The sequence below is a fragment of the Podarcis muralis genome, chromosome 5, assembly GCF_964188315.1.
Source record: "Podarcis muralis chromosome 5, rPodMur119.hap1.1, whole genome shotgun sequence".
NCBI lineage: Eukaryota > Metazoa > Chordata > Lepidosauria > Squamata > Lacertidae > Podarcis > Podarcis muralis.
The window spans coordinates 67,760,744-67,783,396 of NC_135659.1; the positions used below are offsets into that span (position 1 = coordinate 67,760,744).

At 38.6% G+C, this 22,653-nt stretch overlaps 1 protein-coding gene across 8 annotated transcripts in view; it reads right to left on the reverse strand.

Moving 5' to 3' along the window:
* TRIM33 (tripartite motif containing 33) overlaps positions 1-22,653 on the reverse strand; it is a 57,851-nt gene that overhangs the window by 18,428 nt on the left and 16,770 nt on the right. For 2 of the 8 annotated variants that reach the window (XM_028734554.2, XM_028734551.2), the window contains exons 2-12: positions 19,473-19,591; positions 19,189-19,336; positions 17,445-17,577; positions 14,428-14,544; positions 13,403-13,517; positions 10,055-10,201; positions 7,233-7,350; positions 5,079-5,258; positions 2,320-2,567; positions 1,949-2,116; positions 1,169-1,369 (exon numbers count right to left, since the gene is read on the reverse strand). In XM_028734554.2, coding sequence (XP_028590387.2) covers positions 1,169-1,369; positions 1,949-2,116; positions 2,320-2,567; positions 5,079-5,258; positions 7,233-7,350; positions 10,055-10,201; positions 13,403-13,517; positions 14,428-14,544; positions 17,445-17,577; positions 19,189-19,336; positions 19,473-19,591 — 1,694 coding nt within the window. The remainder of the gene's footprint in view (positions 1-1,168; positions 1,370-1,948; positions 2,117-2,319; positions 2,568-5,078; positions 5,259-7,232; positions 7,351-10,054; positions 10,202-13,402; positions 13,518-14,427; positions 14,545-17,444; positions 17,578-19,188; positions 19,337-19,472; positions 19,592-22,653) is intronic. The other 6 variants (XM_028734558.2, XM_028734557.2, XM_028734552.2 and 3 more) reach the window with 5 other exon arrangements.

Here is a 22,653-nt window from a genome sequence, read left to right on the forward strand (position 1 = left end):
GTAGCAAAATCTTAGAATTCGATGAGTTTTAAGAAGCAAGCTTATTTCAAACTCAGTTGTCAATACTGATGCATAAGTTTGTGTCAGAGAGAGGTCTACATTCAGAACAACTTCCACTCTCTGCTTATGGAACTCATTCATTGCACCTTATATTTTACTCACGAAGTTGCCCTGATTTGTATGTTTTAACTATCTTATTCAAATATAGGACACTAAACATAGACAGGGAGAAACTATATGATTTCAATATTACTAAGAAGGTTGCCATTAGAAGAATGGAAAATATATCATATTTTTTTAAAGCTGATCAGGGTGGATGGCAAAAATAGTTTAGGATACCTGATCTAGTTTTAAACAAGAATACATTTATTTTGTAGTAGGGCTTTTCCTTCAAGTAAGGTCCAAGGTTAGCACTGACCCATCAATAATCAACACTACGGGAACTTCATGTAAAAGTGGGCAGGGCCCAAATGAAAAATATTGTGTGGCCTTTTTTTTTTTAAGGACACAGTTTAGGGAGGTTGTGAGGGAGTTACAAAAGCAATTAAGTGAAACCCCCAAATAAAACAACACATTTTGGCATGATAGTAGAAGTGTTTTAGAAATTAAAAACACACTTTTAATGGACACATTTGGAAAGCCTTGTGTATGTACTTGTGGGCTGGGAACAAAAAACCTTGTTGCATCACTGCAGAGGACCCCTAGAAGCATATGGGGATGTTAATTCATTAAATGACAAACTGGGAGGACACAAAAAAAGCCATGTGGCCCATGAGTTAGCAATCCCTACCTTAGTAGACATACAGATGAACTGAAAACATTTCCTGCATTTTAGTTTCAGTGCAGAATAAATTCAGACACAGGTTTCAAAAATCATAAATGCCGCCCCCAGCAAAAAAAGATTCTAAACAAGAATACTGATACTAAATGGTGTAAAATGCAATGAAAGAGTAAAGCAGATTAGGAGGAGACACAGTGATTTGTCCAGTGAGTTTCATAGCTGATTAGGAAAACAAGACGATTCTGGTCAGTTTATGAGAAGATGACCCAAGTCAAATGTACCTTTACAATACAGTTTTTTAAGTGTTGACACGAAACACACAACTGATATCTAGAAATTCTGATGTCGTATTATTAGCTTTCATCTGATTTCATATAGCATACTAACCTGTATAGGAGGAATATCTGGCAAGGAAGGCAAATTTTCTGGGTTGGTTACTGATGGAATAAGCTCTATTGCTGCTACAGATGGGCTTGTTGGACCACGGTTCGCATTGGCCATGGTGGCTGTTGTAGGGCTTGTTGGGTTGATAGTATTATTGTGCACTGAAACAACTGGGAAGGGACCTGCATGTCCTGGGTTTGAATGCTGCCAAGACAAAGGAGAGGGGGAAGCAAGAGAGAGAAAATATTATTATGATAAGGAGAAAACTCTTTCCTATGCAAAACTGGAAATTTTCAAAGCTTGTTGCTTTCCTGCAATTCTCTCCATAAGTTTCCCATTGCTGATAATTGTTTTAAACCTTCTAAAACATTTTGCATTTTATTCACTTTTTTATAGGTCAGAAGGTTCCATAGAAATTTTAAGCATAAACTTTTTCTCCTCTTTTTAAAACCTTTTTGCAAGCTTTCTACTCCCCCTCAATCGGAGAATGTAACAAATTATTCCCATATTAACATGCTGGTTATCCAGCCAAAAGGCAATAAAGTTGTGAAAGGTAAAATGTGGCTGCAAGTGCATTTCATTAGATGCTCCATTAGCTTAAATACTCTGCATGTGGCTAGTAATGTCCAAATTTTTACAAGATTCCTATTATGCGGCTCTTTAAACAGCCAGCAAATGGAAGTAGATGTCCCTTTAAAAGAGGTTTCACAGCTGATATATATACATAGAAGGCGAGCTGAATCAAAAGTCCAGAATCAAAGATGGGAAACAAAATGTGCACACAGCATATACTTGTCTTTGTAAGTGTGGCTGCATCATGTACTGGGGCCCGTTGTGGCGCGGTATCCCTGGGAGACGAGCAGTGTTCTGAGCCATTCTCATCTGGTGGGCTTGGAAAGCACCGCAATTCATTCCCCTCTGCATGTTCTGCATACTTATCAACCTCGGAGGCTACAAAACATTATGTATTTTAAAAGATGAGATAAAAGCAGTCCTCTTTGCCAAGTGAAGTAAATGAAGATGCATCTTTGTGCTTTACAAGAAGCGCTGTAAATTCTACCTTAATCTTTGTGGAATAAGGTAGAACTCAAAGTGCCAAAGGTGCACTTTAGTGTCTACAATGAGTGTCTTAATTTAGATCATCTGAAACTTGCCTGTTGCTGCAGCATCTGTGGGCCTGCCTGGCGAGGAATCTGCCCTGCAGGCTGCCCCATCCTCATCTGTTGTAACTGCTGGTGTTTTTGTTGTGCGTACACCTGCTGTTGCATATGCTGGAGCCGAAGCTGTGCAAGATTAATTTGCGGTGGAGGTTTGCTGATGTGGTTTGTTCCCGGAGGAACTTGTCCCACTACTACATTAGGAGTATAACCTTGGGTTGGTTTGTTTTCAATAACAAGATTACCTAAACAACAGGAGAGAGAATTCGTCAATCACAAAGTTATTAATTTTAAGCTAAATGTTAACAGTCTAGAAGTTTTACACTATGTACACCCTAGCTTCACAGCAGCTAAAACGTTAAAAATAAATGTACTTTTAATCAATATATTCAGAGACTGATAATTATTTGCACTTCCTTATTGGCTTTAAATAAGATATTGGTTCTGATGTACCCATATCTTACCTTAGTTTTATGCATAAAGATACATCACAATCAACGTCATGCAACACATTTTTGCAACAAAGTAATTTTGTGTCATCAATAAGCATTCAATATTTTATGAACTCATTTCCAAAGCATTAGAAGGAAAAAGACCTAAATACAGAGTAATTATTGCTTTTGCATAATATGCAAATTATATATTGTAACTTTAAGGATTCTAGAGATTTTTAAAGGAAACACATTTAATACTTAAGAGACTAAAAGATGAAGACAGAAAATCATACAAATATAGCTCTGTAATTTTTACACCAGAGGCCTTTTGCAAGTGGTGGCCGGGTTATGGAATATCCTCCCCATAGACAATTGCCTAGCTCCCAGGCTGTAGTTTTTTTGATACCAGGTAAAAATCCTTCCCCTCAGTCTTTTCATTTTTAGAAACATGTTTAGGTGCCTTGGGACCATTAGAACATTGTTCTGGTTTTTGCTGGCTTTATTTGGATCATTTAAACTTATTTTTTTATTTTATAGCCATGCTGTATTTTATGTGGGGGGTTTTTTATTTTAAAAAAGTAAGATAATTTACTGTTTTCTGTTAATGCTGTAAGTATAAAACAAAACCTCAGAACATTTATAACCATTATAGGATAATAGGGGCCTTGTGTTTCTTTACATGTAAGAGACTTTCAATTATAATCACATTAAACAAATTATCTTTCTGATTCAATTAAGCCGGCACGCTAGCAGAAGTCAGCACAAGGGCTCTCAGTAGTGCAACAGGGCTTTCCCCTCACCTCCCTGCCACCTCCTCCAATTCCACTCTGAAGAACTGGGAGAACCCCCAGAACATTGTGCGGAGAGGAAGGAGGAGATTGCTGAAATGCTTCAGAAGACGGAACAATCAGAAGAGTGCAAGTTTAATTCCACCCCTTGTCTTGTGCAGTGATACTGAGCTGAAATACTGCAGTGTCCCTTAATTCAGAATTACACAACAGGCAGCTATGTCCTTGCTATCAAAGATTAAGTTGAGCAGTGAGAGATGCTTGCAAAGATGCTTGAAAGTTATTTGTAGATAAGACCACGCTGTTTAGCAATGTGATTTTTCTGTTTCATCCTTCAAACAGGAATTTGAGTGATTCACAACTTTAACACAAGTATGGGGAGACTGTGATCCTCCAGATGTTGCTGGGACTCCCTCTCACCAGCCTCAGCCAGCATGGTCAAGTTCAGGAATGATAGGAGTTGTAGAACACCTAGAAGGCTATAGGTTCCCCATCCCCATTTTTACATTTTAAGTACTGTGCCCCAGGTTCAAAAGACTATATGGGAAGCTTCTGAGCACGTGCTAATGCCTTTTACAGTACAATTTTTCAAACCACAGACCTCTGACACAGCTGAAGCAGCAAGAGTTATAGGAAGTCCTAGCGTGCATATAGAGTCGCTTGCACACGCCCAACAGACACTTGTCTCTTGGACAGTCTCTAAGCTGGTTTTACAGAAATCCAGATTAATGCATCTTAAAATACTTATAATGAACTGAATTTGTGTCACCAAAGCAGAAGACAAGCATCTCAATTCTCCATTTTAGCTAAAAGTTTTGCATTTGTTAGTTGCTCAAGAAACTTTCTGCAAATTAATGTGAATTGTCTGATAAATGTGTAACTACCCCTCTGCATTTTTAAACAAGCAAGATCTGTTTTCTTTTGCCCAGTTCTGGAGGTCTGTCCTTTTCTTGATCATCTGAATTATAAAACTAGTAACTTCCTTGAAGCTATTCTACTATAAGTTGCAATGATTTGTGTACCTGGTTATTTCTTACATGAACCATAATTCTTAATCAAAATACTTTTAGATTTTCTTGCATCACAACTTCGACTCAACTTTAGTAATTCTAAAACAAATACAACTTCCCGGAAGGGTGACAATCTGTTTTATGCAAGACCACACACCCACTATTTATTGAATGGAGGTCTAAAATTAATTATAACTTAGAAATCTTTTCTTCAGTGCTACTGGAGCCAAATCAGTGCTTGCACTCCAGTACCATTAACCACAATGGGAGACCCCTCTCTTAACAGTTTATTTAGGAACTTGACAATGACACCCATGGTTTCCCCCGGTTTCAGAATTATCCTTGCATTGATTCTAGAGATTTGTTCTAGTCATATGCATTTGTCAAAGGCCGTTCTCATCACTGTTCATTCTTCAGTAAATTAAAGACAAGATTTATTGATTTATTTTTACTTTCTGCTCCCTCTAGGATTCCTCTGAAAATATTTTTTTTAAATGTAGTTTCCAAGACTTCATTTCCAATACCTTTTTCAGTTCCCAATGTATAGCCCCAATCCAAAGGGCCGCATGATGAGCTCTGCACATGTAGTGGGGGGTTCCGATACCTCCCCCTTTCCAGAAGCATCCCCTCACAGTGCCCAACAAGCTGCCCTGAAGCTTGAGGAACCTCGAAAGTGTCCTCCAACAGAGTAAGAGGAGTTGCTGCTGGAGAAGAACACGGGGAAAACCTGGTATGGACATGTAAGCCTTTGTACACACCTAAGAGGCTCTAATCTATTTTGCTTAGTATACTATACTGGCTCTTAATTATCCAACCAACAAATTCTCTCATCAACGTTCCCTGTTCTTTTATATTACTTGTAGTTACTATGGGGAGGTATATAAGTCTAACACATGAAGGAAGGGATTTTAATACACAAACATGGATCTAAATGGGATTTTGCCTGCTATTGCCCTTTCTCCTTCTATATATGCCAAAAGCTGGAGAGCCATGCATGAAGGTACAGTGGTGCCTCGCAAGACGAAAAGAATCCGTTCCGCAAGTCTCTTCGTCTTGCGGTTTTTTCATCTTGCGAAGCACGGCTATTAGCGGCTTAGCGGGCTTAGCGGATCAGCTGATAAGCGGTTTAGCGGAGCCGCTGATAAGCGGCTTAGCGGATCAGCTGATAAGCGGCTTAGCGGATCAGCTGATAAGCGGCTTAGCGATCAGCTGTTAAGCAGCTTAGGGGCTTAGCGGATCAGCTGCTAAGCGGCTTAGCGGCTTGGGGAAAAGGGGGGGGGGGAGGAAAAAAACCCTGCAGGAACTCGCAAGACATTTTCGTCTTGCGAAGCAAGCCCATAGGAAATTCGTTTTGCGAAGCACCTCCAAAACGGAAAACCCTTTCGTCTAGCGGGTTTTCCGTCTTGCGAGGCATTCGTCTTGCGGGGCACCACTGTATAGATTTCCCTCCTGTGAAGCTGTCTCTCACTTGATACTAGAGCTTTGCCATGCCAAAGAACGCATGCACCTTGCTCAGTCATTGCGTCACTGAAAGAATCTTGTTTTCACTCATTCTAATCTGTCGCTATAAGGAAGGTTAATAAGTCTTTAAAGCCGAAATATCCTGCCGATACCATGCAAAAGTATTTTGGGACCAGTTGGAATCTGGTGCCCAATTTTCTCTTAGAATATCTAAAATGTGCTGCTAAAAGTTCTGGAAATTTTTCAGCCCTGTTTAGCTGGTATAAATATTATTCATATTACTAAGTCTACAGGACAAATACTAGACTGAGTTTTCCATGTCTTCCTATTGTTTTCTACTTCTTTGTTTACAGAAATACGGCAACTGAGTTGCAGCCTAACATACTAAGAAGTTTGGAACAAACAAGTCTTCTTTCAACACCGGAATGTGGGCTACCAGATCTGACCCTCAATTGCTTTCCCCTTCAAGGAAGCACACTGATTGTAGACTGACACTTTCCAATGTCCTTTATTACCAGAGAGGAATAGAAGGGAATGACCAACATAGTACATGGAATCACTACTGATCTATACAGAGCAATCTTGCATGTAGTTCAGGAGACACTCTCCATTCCTCCGTCATCACCACTGTCATGACCCGACCCTCCCTTCTGTGGTGCCTGCTCATCACTCCACCTCTCTTGTCACAGTGCTTTCTTAGAAGACCATTAAAGCTAAAATCTGGAGAAGCATCTGAAGTAGCCTAACACCACCGTATTCAATGATTAACAGCAGTGCAGCACTAGCTATTAAGGCATATCCATTTCCAAGTGAATAACGATGCATCCGGACTGTAGAGAGAACTATTCTAGTGACAGGGAGTTGCATGCAAAGCAGAAGCATAGTTTGAGAGAAGCATCTGGGTAGTGGCTGCATATGTTATAAAAGCTTTTGCTCGGATCCAACCCCATACAAGCAAACAGATGACAGTTCATCATGTGCACAGGAGAGGAGAGGACTTGCCAAACAAGGGGAGTTTGGCTTAATGTCTGCTTAAAGTCAGATAATTTTATACAATTATACAGTGGAAAAAAGCTTCCTGGTATGAATGGATCCAAGACACTACCACCAATTTTAGTGGTAGTCTACAGAAAATTCTATCTAGTTCATGCTACTCATCATATTAAGAATTTTTGCACATTGAATTCAGCTTTCAGAAAAATGGAACACCCTCTCACCTAAGTTGACTACATTCTTTGCCCAGAATGTGGGATCACAATGGAAGCGTATTGCTCCATTAGCAGCTGGGACAGGATCACATCGTGCTTTTAAAATATGTCGCAGCTGGAACGTGATCTGTGAGAAGACAAACACTCTCAGATTAGTGATGACATTGTGCGGAGAGTCAACAAAAAGAAGTCGACAAAACAAAATGCAAATTGTCAACAACTGTGTGTGGCTTTGAGCAAGCTGCCATCTCTTATCCTAACCTATCTCATATAAATAAGCTAACCCTTATTTTCAGTCGCTTAGAAGAATTGCAGGATACAAACATGAGGTCGCAAGAGAATTACTACTGGAGTGCATTACTTCTAAAATACAAGAAGCAAATAGATGGTGGCACAGGACTAAGCCACATTCAGAGTATACCCAGTGGAATGAAAATACTTACTCACTGAAACCCACTGATTTCAATGGATCTACTTTAGGAATAGCTTAGTCTGATACCAGCCAGAGTTCGTAAGTGATAACTTGTATTTTTATACATGCCTGACATTAGTTGTACCAATGTTCAAATGATAACACAGAAAACATACACAAAATATAGAACAAGACTTTAATTTTTCCATGTGAGTAGAAAGCAAACGATGTATATTTGACATGGGAAAAGTTCTATTCTAAGTCAAACCCCAGAATTGGTTTTAAATTCTAATTTGCTTCAATGATTAAGGCGTCATCCAAAGCTCAAGTCATTCAATGTGAAAGACATACACCCTGAGCAAGGTGCTAGACTTTTATCACTTTGGAATTACAAACTGAGAGAGCCATACCAACACTCAAAAATGATAGTAAATTCCCCCTAATTTGTTCCCCTTATCTTCTAGCAGCACTTCCGGCAAGCTGAATGCCAAATTCCAGTACCAAAATTCTAATGGAAAAATGTGCTTCCTGCCTTTCACTGAAACAGACACAGGAATTATTGAGAATTGAGCAGGATCAGTTCACAGCAGCTGCTGATATTGATCCAAGGTGGTAAGCAGTGATGCAAGTAAAATTTTGATGGCCCACTTCAACTGGCATCTGAATTATCATGTAAACACAACTTTTATAAATACTGTATTAATTTTCCATGCTATATAAATGTGCTAAACATTTAAGCCAGCCAAATGTAGTCCAATATGGAAGGTAAAACTTAATCAAATAAAACACATTCAGATATAGTTTTATGCAATCAGGGTTTTAGTTCTGATTTGCAGTCCATCATTAAAACAACTGGTTTTGACTTGAAGCAAATCAAGTGGCAACTTCATCAACTGAAATTTCTGGTTTTTGGTTTTACTTTATCCTGGTGTTTTGTTTTGTTTTTACAAGTAACTAGAACTGGAGAGGGGAAATGAAAAAATTTCCTTGGGAAAAGTTTTACTCTTTTAGAATTCTTGGTGATTGCTGTTATGGTTTTTAACTTAACTACCCAAATGAAGTTGTTCACTGGATGGTATATAACTGTTAAAACTGTTGGCATCTGTCTATCTGAAGAGACAATAGAAGAGTGAGTCATCGGGTGGGTAAAGTCAAACCATTGGAGAGTTAAAGTGCCTCTTGTGGCTGTAGAGACTAATATGGGAGAAACATGTTTTACCCGCAGGTAGAACAGATAAAGGTGTCTGGTTTCACTGTTACAGAAGCACCATGGCATTTCTTCTCTCTGTGCTTCTCCCAGCGGTCATTTCTCCTCTGGTCACTACTATGGATACATGACCTGACTGTCTTCAGGCAATGCGGTCATCTGCAAGGGATTCCCACATGGCACGGTTAATGTTGCCAGCCTTCATGTCACATTTGCAGACATCTTTGTAACACGGAGTTGGTCTGCCAACAGGCCTGGTGCCTAAAAACAGCTCCCCATAAAGCACATCTTTGGGGATCTGGCCATCTTCCATTGTGTGGACGTGACCAAGCCGCAGTAGACGTCGCTGAGACAGAAGTGTGGACATGGTGGGAATGTGGGTTTGGAAGAGCACATATTTGTTTGAGACTCTGTCCTACAATGTGATGCCCAAAATATTCCTGACACAGCGCTTACAAAAGGCACTGAGGTGTCGCTCCTGGCGGGTGTAAGTTGCTTACGACTCACTTCCATAATGCAGTGTGCTCAACACACAAGCCCGGTAGACCTTCCTCTTGGTATTGGTTGTTAGCATCACATTCTCCCATAGGCTTTTGGGGAGGCAAGTTGTTGCTATAGCTGCCTTACCAACACACCAGCAATGGTTATGGTGGAGACTCACTTCACTGGTACTGAGTAAATTACATATAGCTACAAGGCACTAAAGGTTCAGTGACTGTCTATACAAGTGAAACTGTTTGTTTCAAACAACATCTAACTCCATGAACTTTGCAAAGAAGCCAACAAATTGCCCCTCAGCTGACCATCATGAAGCCTAGGTAACCACCAGAAACTATCTGGCCTGACATCAACTCCTGCATAGATTCAGGAACAGGTAAAAAACAATTGAGCACCTGCTAGAAAGACCTACATAATTGTCAATGCTATGTATTGCAGTGTTACATTTACCTAATCAAAATGCAGCATGTGTCAGGGCTAGCTGGCTTGCCAAACGAACAAACTTCCAAATTTTACAGTAATTTAAATATCAGGTTTGGAATAAAATGTGGACTAGAAACACTTGTACAAATATTAGCAAAGTGGCATTAGCTGTACTTACCTGAAAGCTTTGAGAGTAAGAAAAACATGGGTCCCCGTGATGCAATATTCTTTGTTTCAATGCAAGAATAAGAGTATAATCTATGCTATACTGGAATTCAAAGCTTTCCTTACCAGTCGCTTGCTATAGAGTAATGCAGTGCTGCTGCCACTTGCAATGGCCCAATTAGTAAAGTTCATCACATGTTTCACCTGCCGTGACAGACCACTGATATCGTACTGCTGCTGCATTAGCTTCATCTGTCTCTCCTTTGTTACAGTCTGAATAGAAACAGTACACACATATCCATTTTTTAAAAATAATACCAAATGCAATAATTAAAACATCTATCTATGCAATGTGTGGATACTTAGTACAGACATAAATCAGAAGTGTGGCTATAACAAATAGTGGGTAAAATCCAACATTTTGAGAGTAGACTTTTATTTGTAGAATAACTTTGTGCCATACTGGCACTGAGTGCTGACAGATCACTGGGCAGAACAAAAACAATTCATTGGATTCTGTTAATTGTTTTTTAAAATTACAATTATCATGTTGGCATGGACATGATCTGAAAATGTACACTGCTGAAAACTTGCTGAAGCTAAGTAAGTGGTTGGGTGGGAGACTTTGTCAGAATTCAAAAAGAAGAAAATTGGATATAATTGTAATAAATAATATTTATAGTCATTGGCAATACCATCAATTTTTATTCAGTTTAATTATGACTGCACACTTCAGTCTCACAGATGGATTTATTTTAGACATGACTTCCTCAGTTTCCCAGTAACCATGATTGTAATTATTAGTGTTAGTTAAACTGCGTGCAACTATTTCAGATGTATTTCCTTCCTATAATGCTGAAAAGTGTAGTTTATTTTAGATTGTTTTAAAATATAAATGCTGGGTTGTATCCAGTGATGTTTGTGCATGAGCAGATTGAGATTCCAGCTGCACAAATAAATTATTACTATTATTATTATTATTATTATTATTATTATTATTATTATTATTATCATCATCATTATTATTATTACCTCGCCCTTTCCCTTTATCTCTGCTCCCCATTGCCCTTTGCATGCTTCCAAAATCTGCTCCAGAAGTTGGGGGACCCTTTGGTTTGGTGGATTGATGGAGCCTCAGAGGAGAAGAGGGGAAAATCCTGTTCTGACTGATTATGGGCAATTCTTCCTACCACTGTAGCACTGGACAACAGAGCCCTGTGATGTTTGGTAGTGATCCCCAGCCCTCCAGAGCAGTTGTTTGTTTTGGGGTGGTGGTGGGATGATACAGATCGGATGATACAGAGGGCAGAAAGAAAAGATCCACTATGTGAGCCTGCCTTCTACTCACACAATGTTGGCTATATTCCATATATACAATTTTATTATTTTATACATTATCCACCTAAAAGATGCTCAAGGCAGTTCACAAAAAAGGGAAAAACATACAATAGGATTGTAGCTGCTCCATAATTTTGCATTATGATTTATTTCTTCAAAAAGTGCTAATTTGATGCAAGTAGTTAAAGCTAGCTTTATATCTACATTTTGACCGAGTTTGGTTCAAGCAGTCATCACCTACTTAACCTATCAAATAAATATAGCACCAGCAATAAACATCCCCCATCCCATCCCATTTGGTGCTTGTTACCACAGAGCTTAGGGATTTAATAGCCTTGCTTTCAGGCATCGCAGTAATTTTATCAAAATTAAAGCAAAAAGTGGGGCAATCTATACCTCTGGGCATCACAAAGGAAGACAACATGGAATATGAATATGATTTATCATAATTTTGAAACACTGAAAGTCCTGTGAAGTTTCAAAGAACTCTACAAAAGCAACATCACAGTTATAGGTCACATTTTTACAAAAAAAAATTTTTACTATTTTTATTTTCCTGTAAAGAATCATCTAGTTCTAAAATTTCATTTGTTCATAAGAATTAATTAGTAGCATAATGACTGGATAGAATACCATTCAAACTGTGCCATTTCTAAATTGCAATTAACTTTTTTTTAGGAGCACAGTACCTTTGGGTGTACTAAAATTAGACTGCAATCCTATGCCCACTTACCTGGGAGTAAGCCCCACTGAACTCAATGGAAGCTACTTCTGAAAAGACATGTATAGGACTGCACTGTTAATAGTGCCTTTCAGTGTCTTAGTCTTTCTCCTTAAAATTTAACAAGGAGAAGGGTATTCTATTAGGCTATTGCATTTTTTAAAAATTACAAGTATTCCCATAACAATAATTTGACCATTAAATTATACCACATTGTGCATTTTGTGAATTATTTTCCTATTCAGTATTTCCACTGAACTACATCTGGCTATGGAAACCATTTTGAGATATTGGTACCACATATAAGATCAGCAGTTTAAAAACATTTTCTTTATGAAATATAAAAGCCAAACACGTAAAATCTCATCCAGACTGATTAAAGTCATCAGAAAATTGTCCGATTCAAAATGTTCTGAGCAACCCACATCACCAACACCCTTTCAACCTATGACAGGGGACTTGACAATGAACAACCCAATATTGTAATGAGACACAAAGCTGCAATGTAGATGACTACTAATTTGTCATCCACTGAAAAAATAATAATCTGCATCCAAGTCAGAAGAATTTTAACTGTTAACTACAGATTCAATTAGTGCCACTAAAAGAATTCTGCAAACTGTACTTTCCCAAGGATGCTGTGAGCCATTAGGAGACCCCTCACAGAGCTACAAGCACTCTTAACTAAAGTTCCAAGAATTCTTTGAAGGAAGCCATGATTGTTTAAGTGGCTTAAGAGTGCTTTAAATGTATGGTATGGATGCGATCACACAAATCTGAAGGGTAGGACAAGTATCAATGAGAGATTTCAAATTTTAAAATGATGCATTCAACAAAGGGTAAGAAGATTTTTATAAGACATCACACGGAAAGCAGCACACTTATAAAGTCATGTAACTGAGTGGCTCTGCAATTTGTGCCTTACTGAACTGTCATGAATATTTACAATCCATGTTGGTTTTAGGCAGGCATATTGAGAAAGGAACTCAATGGCCCTTTCTGCACTTAGCTAAGCCGTAGTTTAGGACTACATGAACAAGCATCAGCAAGCCTCAGGCACACATGCTCCCCACTTTCCTCCAGCATAGCCATGAATGCAATTAACTAGATTTCCCCATTGTGTGCAAACTGGGGGGAAATCTGGTTAGGTTAAACTACAGTCTGCTAACAAGCCAGGATCATAAGCCACAGTTTGACTCTTGGCTTGCTTGCTGCGTAATTTAAACTAACCAGAGATACTGAAAGTTTGAATGTAATCATGCTTGCTAGCATTGTGTGTGAAATGCGCCAAGAATTTCATAATGGACAAAACCAACCACAGGGTTATTCAAGACAGAAGAAGCCATATACGTGCAAAGATCACAGCAGGATTCATGCTAAATATTTTTATTTATTTATTATGCATTTAGTTGTACCTCAAGCTGTTGTAGGAGAGCTTTTCCTTTTTTATTGATTTCATTGATGAGGGTAAAAATAGCCACTTTGATTTCCTGTTCTACTCGTTTGTTAGTTTCATTTACTTCTTTTATCCTGAAAGAGAGAAATGTGCTGTCAGGCAGTAGCATTGCAACATCTTTAACCTTTTTTCCCCTCAAGCAAAAATTCAACATATTATATAAATAGATACAGATTTATATGAAGTATGTTCAACTTCAGTACAACAGTCTAACCATATTTTCCATTCATTCTTAAGAAGAAAATCGTAAAAGTAATTTTGTTTTACAATATGGGACAACAACTTCCATCAACATTAAAATATCCTTCTATGTTTGTTAGATATTTATGTTTCATGTGTTATGAAATGTTTATTCTACTGCTTTCTTTGCTTTTTGGGGGACTAACTTAGCACAGAGAAACTTAGGTGTGTTTTTTAAAAAAAAACCTAATTAATAAAAGGGGCAACCTGTTATTTCAATTTAATGTTCACCTCTCTGTCTGAAGCACGTAGTTATTTGGCCTCCTATAAGCACCGGCCTATCGTGCCACTGGTGTCATATTGATGTGTTGTGCTCCCTGGGGCATTATTAACTCCTATTTCTAACCTACTCTTCATCAATTGAGATCCCAGAGTAATGAAACACACCGCAGTGCTGCAGCAACTGCACAGCTGGTATGCACATACTCTCCATCTTTAGCTGCAAAAAGCCAGGGAGGTTGCCTGGATGTTCTAGCTTGTTAGTGAGGAAGGCTCTCCCTGCCAAAGCTGCAAAGTGCATGGGCACACTGTTCTTCATTGAACAAGCACTTGTGAATCTGGTACAACAGATAACATTTGCAGAAATCTATTTGTACATGTGGATTCTGTTTGCTGGATCAGGCTGAATAGCTGTTCTACTTCCATCTTCAGAGGCTAGAATTTTAGTAATCGTATAAACTAGCCCATCTGAAGGAAAAACAATACCGTATAAGCATTATTATAGAAATAATAATAATCACCTACCTATTTTGCACCTGAGTAGCTGCAAAGTTAACATAATTCTTCTTTTCAAGGAGTTTGGCTAATAGATTCTCAATAGCACCCTTTTGATTCTGAAACGCTTCTTCCAAAAACTGGTACCTTTCCGAAGCAAAAGACAACATGCAATTATCTAACAGGAGCACTGCAGTAAGAGGAAACACTGGATTGAAATATAAGCTTGCTAACGTGAAAAGTGGCAGCTGCATTAATACCATTGGTAAGGAATGCTTAAAAGACAGGTTTGCAAATGGGGATTTCCGTTGTACAAAGAATCATAGAATTGTAGAGTTGGAAGGGTCATATAGTACAACCCCTTGCAAACAGAATGATCTCAATTGCCATTAGCAACACCTCTTAAAGGTAAAGGTACCCCTGCCCGTACGGGCCAGTCGTGTCTGACTCTAGGGTTGTGCGCCCATCTCACTTAAGAAGCCGGGGGCCAGCGCTGTCCGGAGACACTTCCGGGTCACGAAGCTGCTCTGGCGAGCCAGCACCAGCGCAGCACACAGAAACGCTGTTTACCTTCCCGCTAGAAAGCGGTACCTATTTATCTACTTGCACTTAGGGGTGCTTTCGAACTGCTAGGTGGGCAGGAGCTGGGACCGAAAGACGGGAGCTCACCCCGCCGCGGGGATTCGAATCGCCGACCATGCGATCGGCAAGCCCTAGGCACTGAGGTTTTACCCACAGCGCCACCCGCGTCCCAAGCAACACCTCTTAGTCTGTTTCAATTCTCAAAACAAAATCCAGTGTTTCTAGAAATCTAAGAATATATGTGGTGATTTTGTGAAAAATCATTTGCATTCTGCACAAATATTTTATCAGGAAGGTTGAGTTATGTGTTCATGCTGAATTGTCCATTCATTGAATGGTTTGTTTTTGCTTCACTGATATTTTACTGTTTTTTTAAATATTATGAACCACTTATGTATAGGTTATTCCAATACTTTATTAGAATAAAAAGCTCTGAGCTCAACCCTGGAAAAGCAGCATAAGAGTATTAAATAATAATCAAATATATGGAATCACAATGAAATGGTCAAACTTTTGCAGAGGTTTGCACGTCAAATTTTGCTATCCTTCTCTGCTGCAGATGCCAGAAAATATTATTCATGAACATAAGTCTGTGAATGGGGGGATAATTATATCTGCTGTCTCATTTTATTACCAGGGTTCATGTTTCAGAAATTTGTACTGTACTTGCCCAGATTGCAATCTGTATTACATATGAATCTAAGCAATTGTAGTGGTCCATCTATAAGGCAAGAATAATACTGTGAGCTTGCCATCTTTATTTTAGTAAACCAGACCCAGCCAACTGGTTAGCAAAAAATAGCCCAATCGACTATCCATATACTGCTAATAATTAATGTCAAATTAATATTGTCAAAGTTTCTGAAATAGCATGTTATTCTAAAAATCTGTGACCAATCTAAACCTCAAGAATTTCATGCTCCAGAAACAACATAATGAGAATTTCCCTGAAGAACTAAAATATTTAAATAAGGAAATTACCTTAGAAGTATGCCCTAGAAGGTGCAAAGATAACAGACTGAACACAAATATCCTAGCATACAGAGGCAGGCACTACTACACTGATTTTTTCCCCCTTATGCACAGCTTCCTATACCTCTAAGAAGTCACCAGTTTAAAGTTCAGCAGGGCGATCTTACAAACCAAATCAATGTATTCAGCTGGAAAACGATAAGTGTTTTCATTAAGCTGCATTAATGCTATAGAAGTGGAAATGTTGCAGATGCATTCTTCAAAGTACTAATCATGGAAGCTAAGACAGGCATTTCTGCTTAAATGATGCCTACATGTATATTTGACCAGAGGTAGCCATTTGCTGCATCATATTTCTTTCATAAACTCAGTGATTTTGAAAGAATTAACATTCAGTGTTGCATCAATCTACGGAATGAACTCCTGCAATAATAGCCTAATCCTTGTTAAAGTGTCAGCATCATCAGTGCCAATTCTATTAAAGTATTAGCATCTAATTGCATACATCAGTTCACGAACCGTTAATTTTTTGTTCCTTTTCATACTCTGGCCTTGTTTACACATCACATTAAATCACAGTTAAATGAACTATGGTTTAAGTGAAGGAGCAGCATAGTTTAATGTGGTCCACGCTACTCAAAAAATTCTAGTTCCCAATTCACTCCTCCCCACTGTGATGCTGCCACACCAGAGAGGAAACAAGCCATAGCCTGGCTTTTCAGTGTTCCTCTCCAAACCAAATATGAGAAGTAAGCCAAAAACAAACCTTTGCTCATAGTTTGTTTGGAGAGAAACAAAGCTTGAGCTACAACAAGAAACTTGTTTTGTCCCCAGCAAGGCAGCAGCACAAGTGGGGACCTTGGACCACATGCACCAGCACACTACTTATTCAGACTAAAATACCATTTTGTTTAACTATGATTTAATATGACATGTGAATCAGGCTTTCGTCAGTCGCTCTGAGCATTTCCTTTTATAAGGAAAAAGTGGGAGAGAAATTTTTGTATAAAATAATCTATTTCTAAAATTGATCAATTAAAAAGCAGTTGCTGATTAACTGGGAAATACATCGAAAATGTCAATTATTTTTAACAGATGTACTTACAAAAATGGCAGGTGCTGATGCCCTCCTTTTGAACACACTTTCCCTTCTCTACCTCACACTGGAGGAAATGCCTCTTCTAAGATGTGCTGCACACATCATGTAAAATCAAGATATGTTTCCCCACAAAAATATTGCTTTATTCATGTACAAATGTGTAATTTAAATTATCAACTAAAATTCATGTGATTAAGATTTCTTTAATCTGACGACTGCTCTATTGCCACTTAGAATCAGTACTGGAATTAAGAGCCCAAAGCACCACCAGCCCAAATCTATCTGCTACAGACACAAAGTTCACACATTATATAGCAGTAATACTTGAGGACTGTACACTACTTTAAATGCATCTGCTGTGTGAAGAAACAGCATAGGAATAGAAGAGCCATACCTATGTTCTTTGTGTTCCAGTAACTGGCAGTCTCTGCATGTCAGTCTGTCACAAGTTTCACAGAAAAGTTTTAGCTGTTCTTGTTTGTGCACAGGACAGAAAACAGCACGCTGACCAGATGCTCCAACAGCCTCTGTGTTAAAAAAGAGACTTTTTGTATTTTAATGTAAAGATTAAGTCAGTCTACAGATTGAAACTGGCAGAAGAGCATCCAGAGCTCAAGGAGAGTCAATGCCATGGAAGAGATCCCCATGCAGAGGCACAGACTGCTGACTAGGAACAGTATCAGGGCCCACCATTTCTGTCTTTCAGTTTCTTTGGATTGGGAAAGTGCTATGTTCCACTTCCCATCTATTTTGGCTATTCACTCCTTTCTCAGCAAATACCCCTCCCCTCCAAAAAAGAACCAAACACTGTGTTACTTTTGTTGAACTTCTGCCTTCAGCACAAAATCCCTTCCCAGTTTCATTTAGGTCCTGCATTAAGGGAAGAATCCAGCAGCATTAACATCCACCTTTGGCAGTTGCCTTGCAAGACATTAAAGGGGGTGTTGCTTTTGGTGAATGTTTGTGGCCTAGATCTCAACCGGAGAAAGGTATTAAGATGGTGGAACCACATCTCCGTTATCCCGCTAATTAAAACTATCCTGCCTCACTAACTACTGCCCTATTTTCCTACAATTATTTATCTCTAACCTCTGAGATAATCTCACTTGCTCCAACTACCTTGTGTCTCCAGCTACTCCAACCAACTCTTTTCTCAGCCTTCAACAAACTGCCTTCCACTTCCTACAGTTCATTGAAACTGCCTTAGTCAAAACCACCCATTTCCAGATCCAAATAAACATAATAATGTTACTTTTCTTACTTTCATCTTAAAACACTCTTATATTTATTAATTTATATGCCACTATAAAGCGGCATGAAAAAGTAGGCCTCTGCCCTGTGGAACATGTAATCAAATATTTGACACACTGTCTCTGCTGGAGGAAATGTTAGAAGAGGGAGAAGAGAGGAGAAGGAGGCAAGTGTAAATTGGAAGAGTATGGATTCCGTTCAGTTACATATACTTCAGCTTAACTTCGGTAATGGAAGATGAATAAGATGCAAGCAAGCATAAACGAAGTCTTCATCACTTATAAATGGTTAAACACAAGCATTGCACATTGTGAGTAGGTCTAGGATTGCAATAGCAGGGACAAAACTAATAGGGTGTATCCACTAACCCACCTACAACAATCTGTCTTCTGACTAATAAACTGCCAGAAATTACTTGTCTTCGTATATTTTACTGATACTGCCAAATTACATTAAGGAAACAGACATGTGTGGACAAACTTTTTGTGAAAGTTTACTGCCAATGTTTAAATGTTTTTTATTAATGACTGGACCGTTATTGTACTTCAAAATATCCAAGAACTGTTTAGTTTTCCAATGGGAAACCATGGCCCTAGCATCAGAAAATGGCCAGCAGTAGGTAGCCAGGTATTGAACTTAGCAGCAAGGGTGTCAGAATTGTACCATGGGCTATATAACAGCAGCAACTGAGCTGCCCAATTGAAAAGGACTTAGCCGTGTATGAAATTAAGTATTTTGTGTTATTTGCTTTCCAATGAAGTCACAATTCAACAGCCTCTCTCTGTTCCAAAACACAAAAATGACACGGATTTTCAGTATTCTAAGCTATCTATAGAGTCAGAGCTATTCTTGACAGTCATGTATTAAGTTAGAAACAGAAATTTCACCTGAAGAGACATCTTCTTTCTTTCTAATCATATGATCCTTAGTAAATTTAACTCGTTGATGAGCTTCTATGCAGGTTTTGCACAGCCATTCTCCACATTCCACACAGAAACCAACAGCACTAGAATTATCTTCACAGCTGGTGCACACCTAAAAGCCGGGGGAGGGGAATATTTTCAAATGCTGAAGCTTTGACACGTCAATCCAAAAATTACCAAAATATTTTATCTTACACAAGACAAAACTCAATTCACATTGCAAGGAGAAAAGAGTAGAAGTGTCATACCTGTTCTGATTTCTCATCAGAGCTGCTGGGTGCTTCAGATGTGTCTTTGACAAAGTAGTTATCTACCAAATCTATTTGCCTGCATTCCTGGCGACAGATTGGACACCTGATCACACCAACTGCAACAAAAAAGGGTACTTCTTACACTTTACTGGATTGCCATAACTTGATTTTAAAAATCATCATAATATTTGTAATTAAAATACAGAATCTTCTTCCAAACCTATTAAGCATAATATGTCCAAGGACAATGCATAAGAGCACTTTCAGCTCCAAATAAGATAATGTGTTTCACAAAATATTTCAAATTCCTATAAGGCACAACATTTATTTATTTTTAACTATATCGATAACCTGGGAGCTAACACACTAACAGTGCTCCATAAAGTTTCAGAACAGTTGGTTTTTATTACGCCATACTTCATCAGTTCTCAGGGATATTGCAATTTATGAAACTAAATAATTAGCAGCACAACAAATACAGGTTGGTGGCATTTTATGAACAACTCTTCTAAGCTGTTTTTGATCCTTTCCACTTAGAGGGTTGGATCCAGACCAAGTTAAATGAAATTAAAATTACGTAGTAACTTTGATTTCAGTAGGCCCTAATTTAAGTTACACTTAAATCAGTGGAAGCCAAGTACAACTAACTTAATATGGATCTATCCCATTGTTTCCTCAAAACAAAACAAAACAAAACAAAACAGTAAGGCATGAACAAATACTGGTTGATGTTTGCAGCTTGCTTGGTGGGAAGCAAACTATGAGCCCAGGTTCAGACAACAGGATAAGCCCAAATCTGGCTTGTTTCACTCACGATGCAGCAAGACCAACAAGGAATGGAATAAGAACTTTTCAGCACACTGAACATCATGCACAGTCATGTTAAATCAAAGTGTGTGTTTAACTTTAGTTTAATATGACATGAGAACTGAGTCAAAGTCTATAGTCTCATTCACATGTACTGTGAAGTCAAACCATGGCTTGGCATGAATGTATGAACATGATGCCTCCAGGGGACAATATCGCAGGCACTTTGCTCCTCCCTGGGCATTTTAGCTCTGCACAGCAGTGCCACATGAACCCATAATCATAGTTAAGGTATCTCCTTGCGAACTATGACCTGTAACCATAGGAAAAACCTTGGCTACTGGTTATGAGTAAGCAGGAGAGATCTTAACCATAATCTCAAGTTTGGATGACATGCAAAGCCAAACCTAGGCTTAGGTGCCATGCTGCGCTGAGACAGGGAGCAACAAAGTGGCTGCAATCTCCCCAGAAACCAACAGCTAAGCCATTAAGTGCAAAGTTCTATGTACAAGAACAGCTCATCACCTCTGAGGAAATACTTGTCTCAATATGTCCAGCACCTTTTTGGGCCTCAGAAGGCTGCAAAAGGCTGCCTTTGAGGAGGATCAAAATGCATCTTTCTAGGAGCTAGCAGGTTCACGTTGTCACAGTAAATCATTATCTGGCTTACCATGATACAAGAACCAGATCTATGTCACATTACTAAAATAGCAATCACAATCAAATATATGCTGATGTGCCTTTTGATGAAAGACCGTAATAGTTCACAGCCCTCATTAATAGGATTTAAATATGAAACAGAAGTCTGACATTTAATGAATGTTTGTATTATTACTAATATGCTATTAGTTTGAGCTTTCTTCTGCTCCATTTTCAATAATGTTTGAGAATACAAGTAAAACAGTCCCTAAACAAGGACTCTACATTTTCAAAATGGATATGTGCCAACAGATACTGTTCTGCCTTATGCAAACACATTCTGGGCAGAGCTTAAATCTGAAGAGGTTTTCTCATCAGTGTTCAAAATTCCCCAGGCACAAATCGTGTTTTGTGACAAGTGCGGGTTCAACTGCGGCCATGTGGAAATCTCTGAATGCCAGGCTGCATTGCAGGGGGGTTAGACCAGATGACCCTCGTGGGTCCTTCCATCTTGACATTCTATCATTCTATGATTTCCTGTGCTACTTTCTTGACAGCCAAAGGATCTTAGTGGCCAAAGGGAGGTAGAAGAATTGTGGTGCATTTAGCATGGAATATAGTAAGTTTTCCAACAGTCCTCTCCTAGCCAAATGTTGCTGCCTATCTTGAGGATACAGTCTTCTCCAATTTCAAAATTAGAGCTGTTTTTAAGGAGTTGAGCTGGTTTCTTTATCATCAAAGTATTAAAGGTTGAAGTTAGGTTGATACATTAATTGTGCATCTAAAAAACAAAACTATTTCCATAATTAACCCCTGTGGAAGATCACAAGGAGGTGAGAGGAGCCAAGTGACAAGTCAAAAACATTTTGTGTAATTAATCTTCCAATTGTTAAAAAACCTACAGCAAACACATAAAATTGAAGAAATATCAAGAGCATTGTTGGATAAAAGCTAAGCTATAAATGGAACAATTAAATACAAATAATTATGTGGTACCAGCCAATACTATAAAACTGGTAAAGCAACCTTTTTTTAATTGGACAAACTTTTTGCTGGCACAGAAACAGGCAAGCTTTCAAGTTACATTTTTAAAAAAACTCACCAGGCCAAAATAAAAATAAAAATGGAAAGCCTATGCTCCATGTATCGGTCAAATACATAGAACAGATTTAGTACCAGTCTGAATATTTGCTTATTTTTGTACAATCTTATCTGAGTGTACTTAGGTAGGGAAAACCAGGAAGTGATGTAAGGAATGGGGAGCAGCCACAGCACACTGCTAGATTTTTCCCAGCTGAAGAACATAAAAGAAGCCCTATCTATTATACCAATATGATGCTTCCTACAGCAACCAAACTGATAGCTTCACAAAGCTCACAAGCAGGACATAAACAAAATATACCTCCCACACCTTTGCTCCCCAGCAACTGTTCAGTGGCATTTCATAATTGAACATGGAGGTTCCTTAGACCCACCAGGCCTATGCTCCATGTATCGGTCAAATCCCTTTAAAAAGTCGTCTATGAGCCATTACCACATATTATTATAGATACAAATTCCAGAAATTATGCACTGTTAATTTATTTTGTAAAATTTATACACCGCTTGCTTGTAAAAAAACAACAACTGAAAGCTGTCCTCTCTCATTACTGAATTGCCCAAAGCTCCAGTATTGAGAGGGAGAAACTATTGTGTCTAGCCACTTCTCTCACAAGATGAATAATTTTATAAG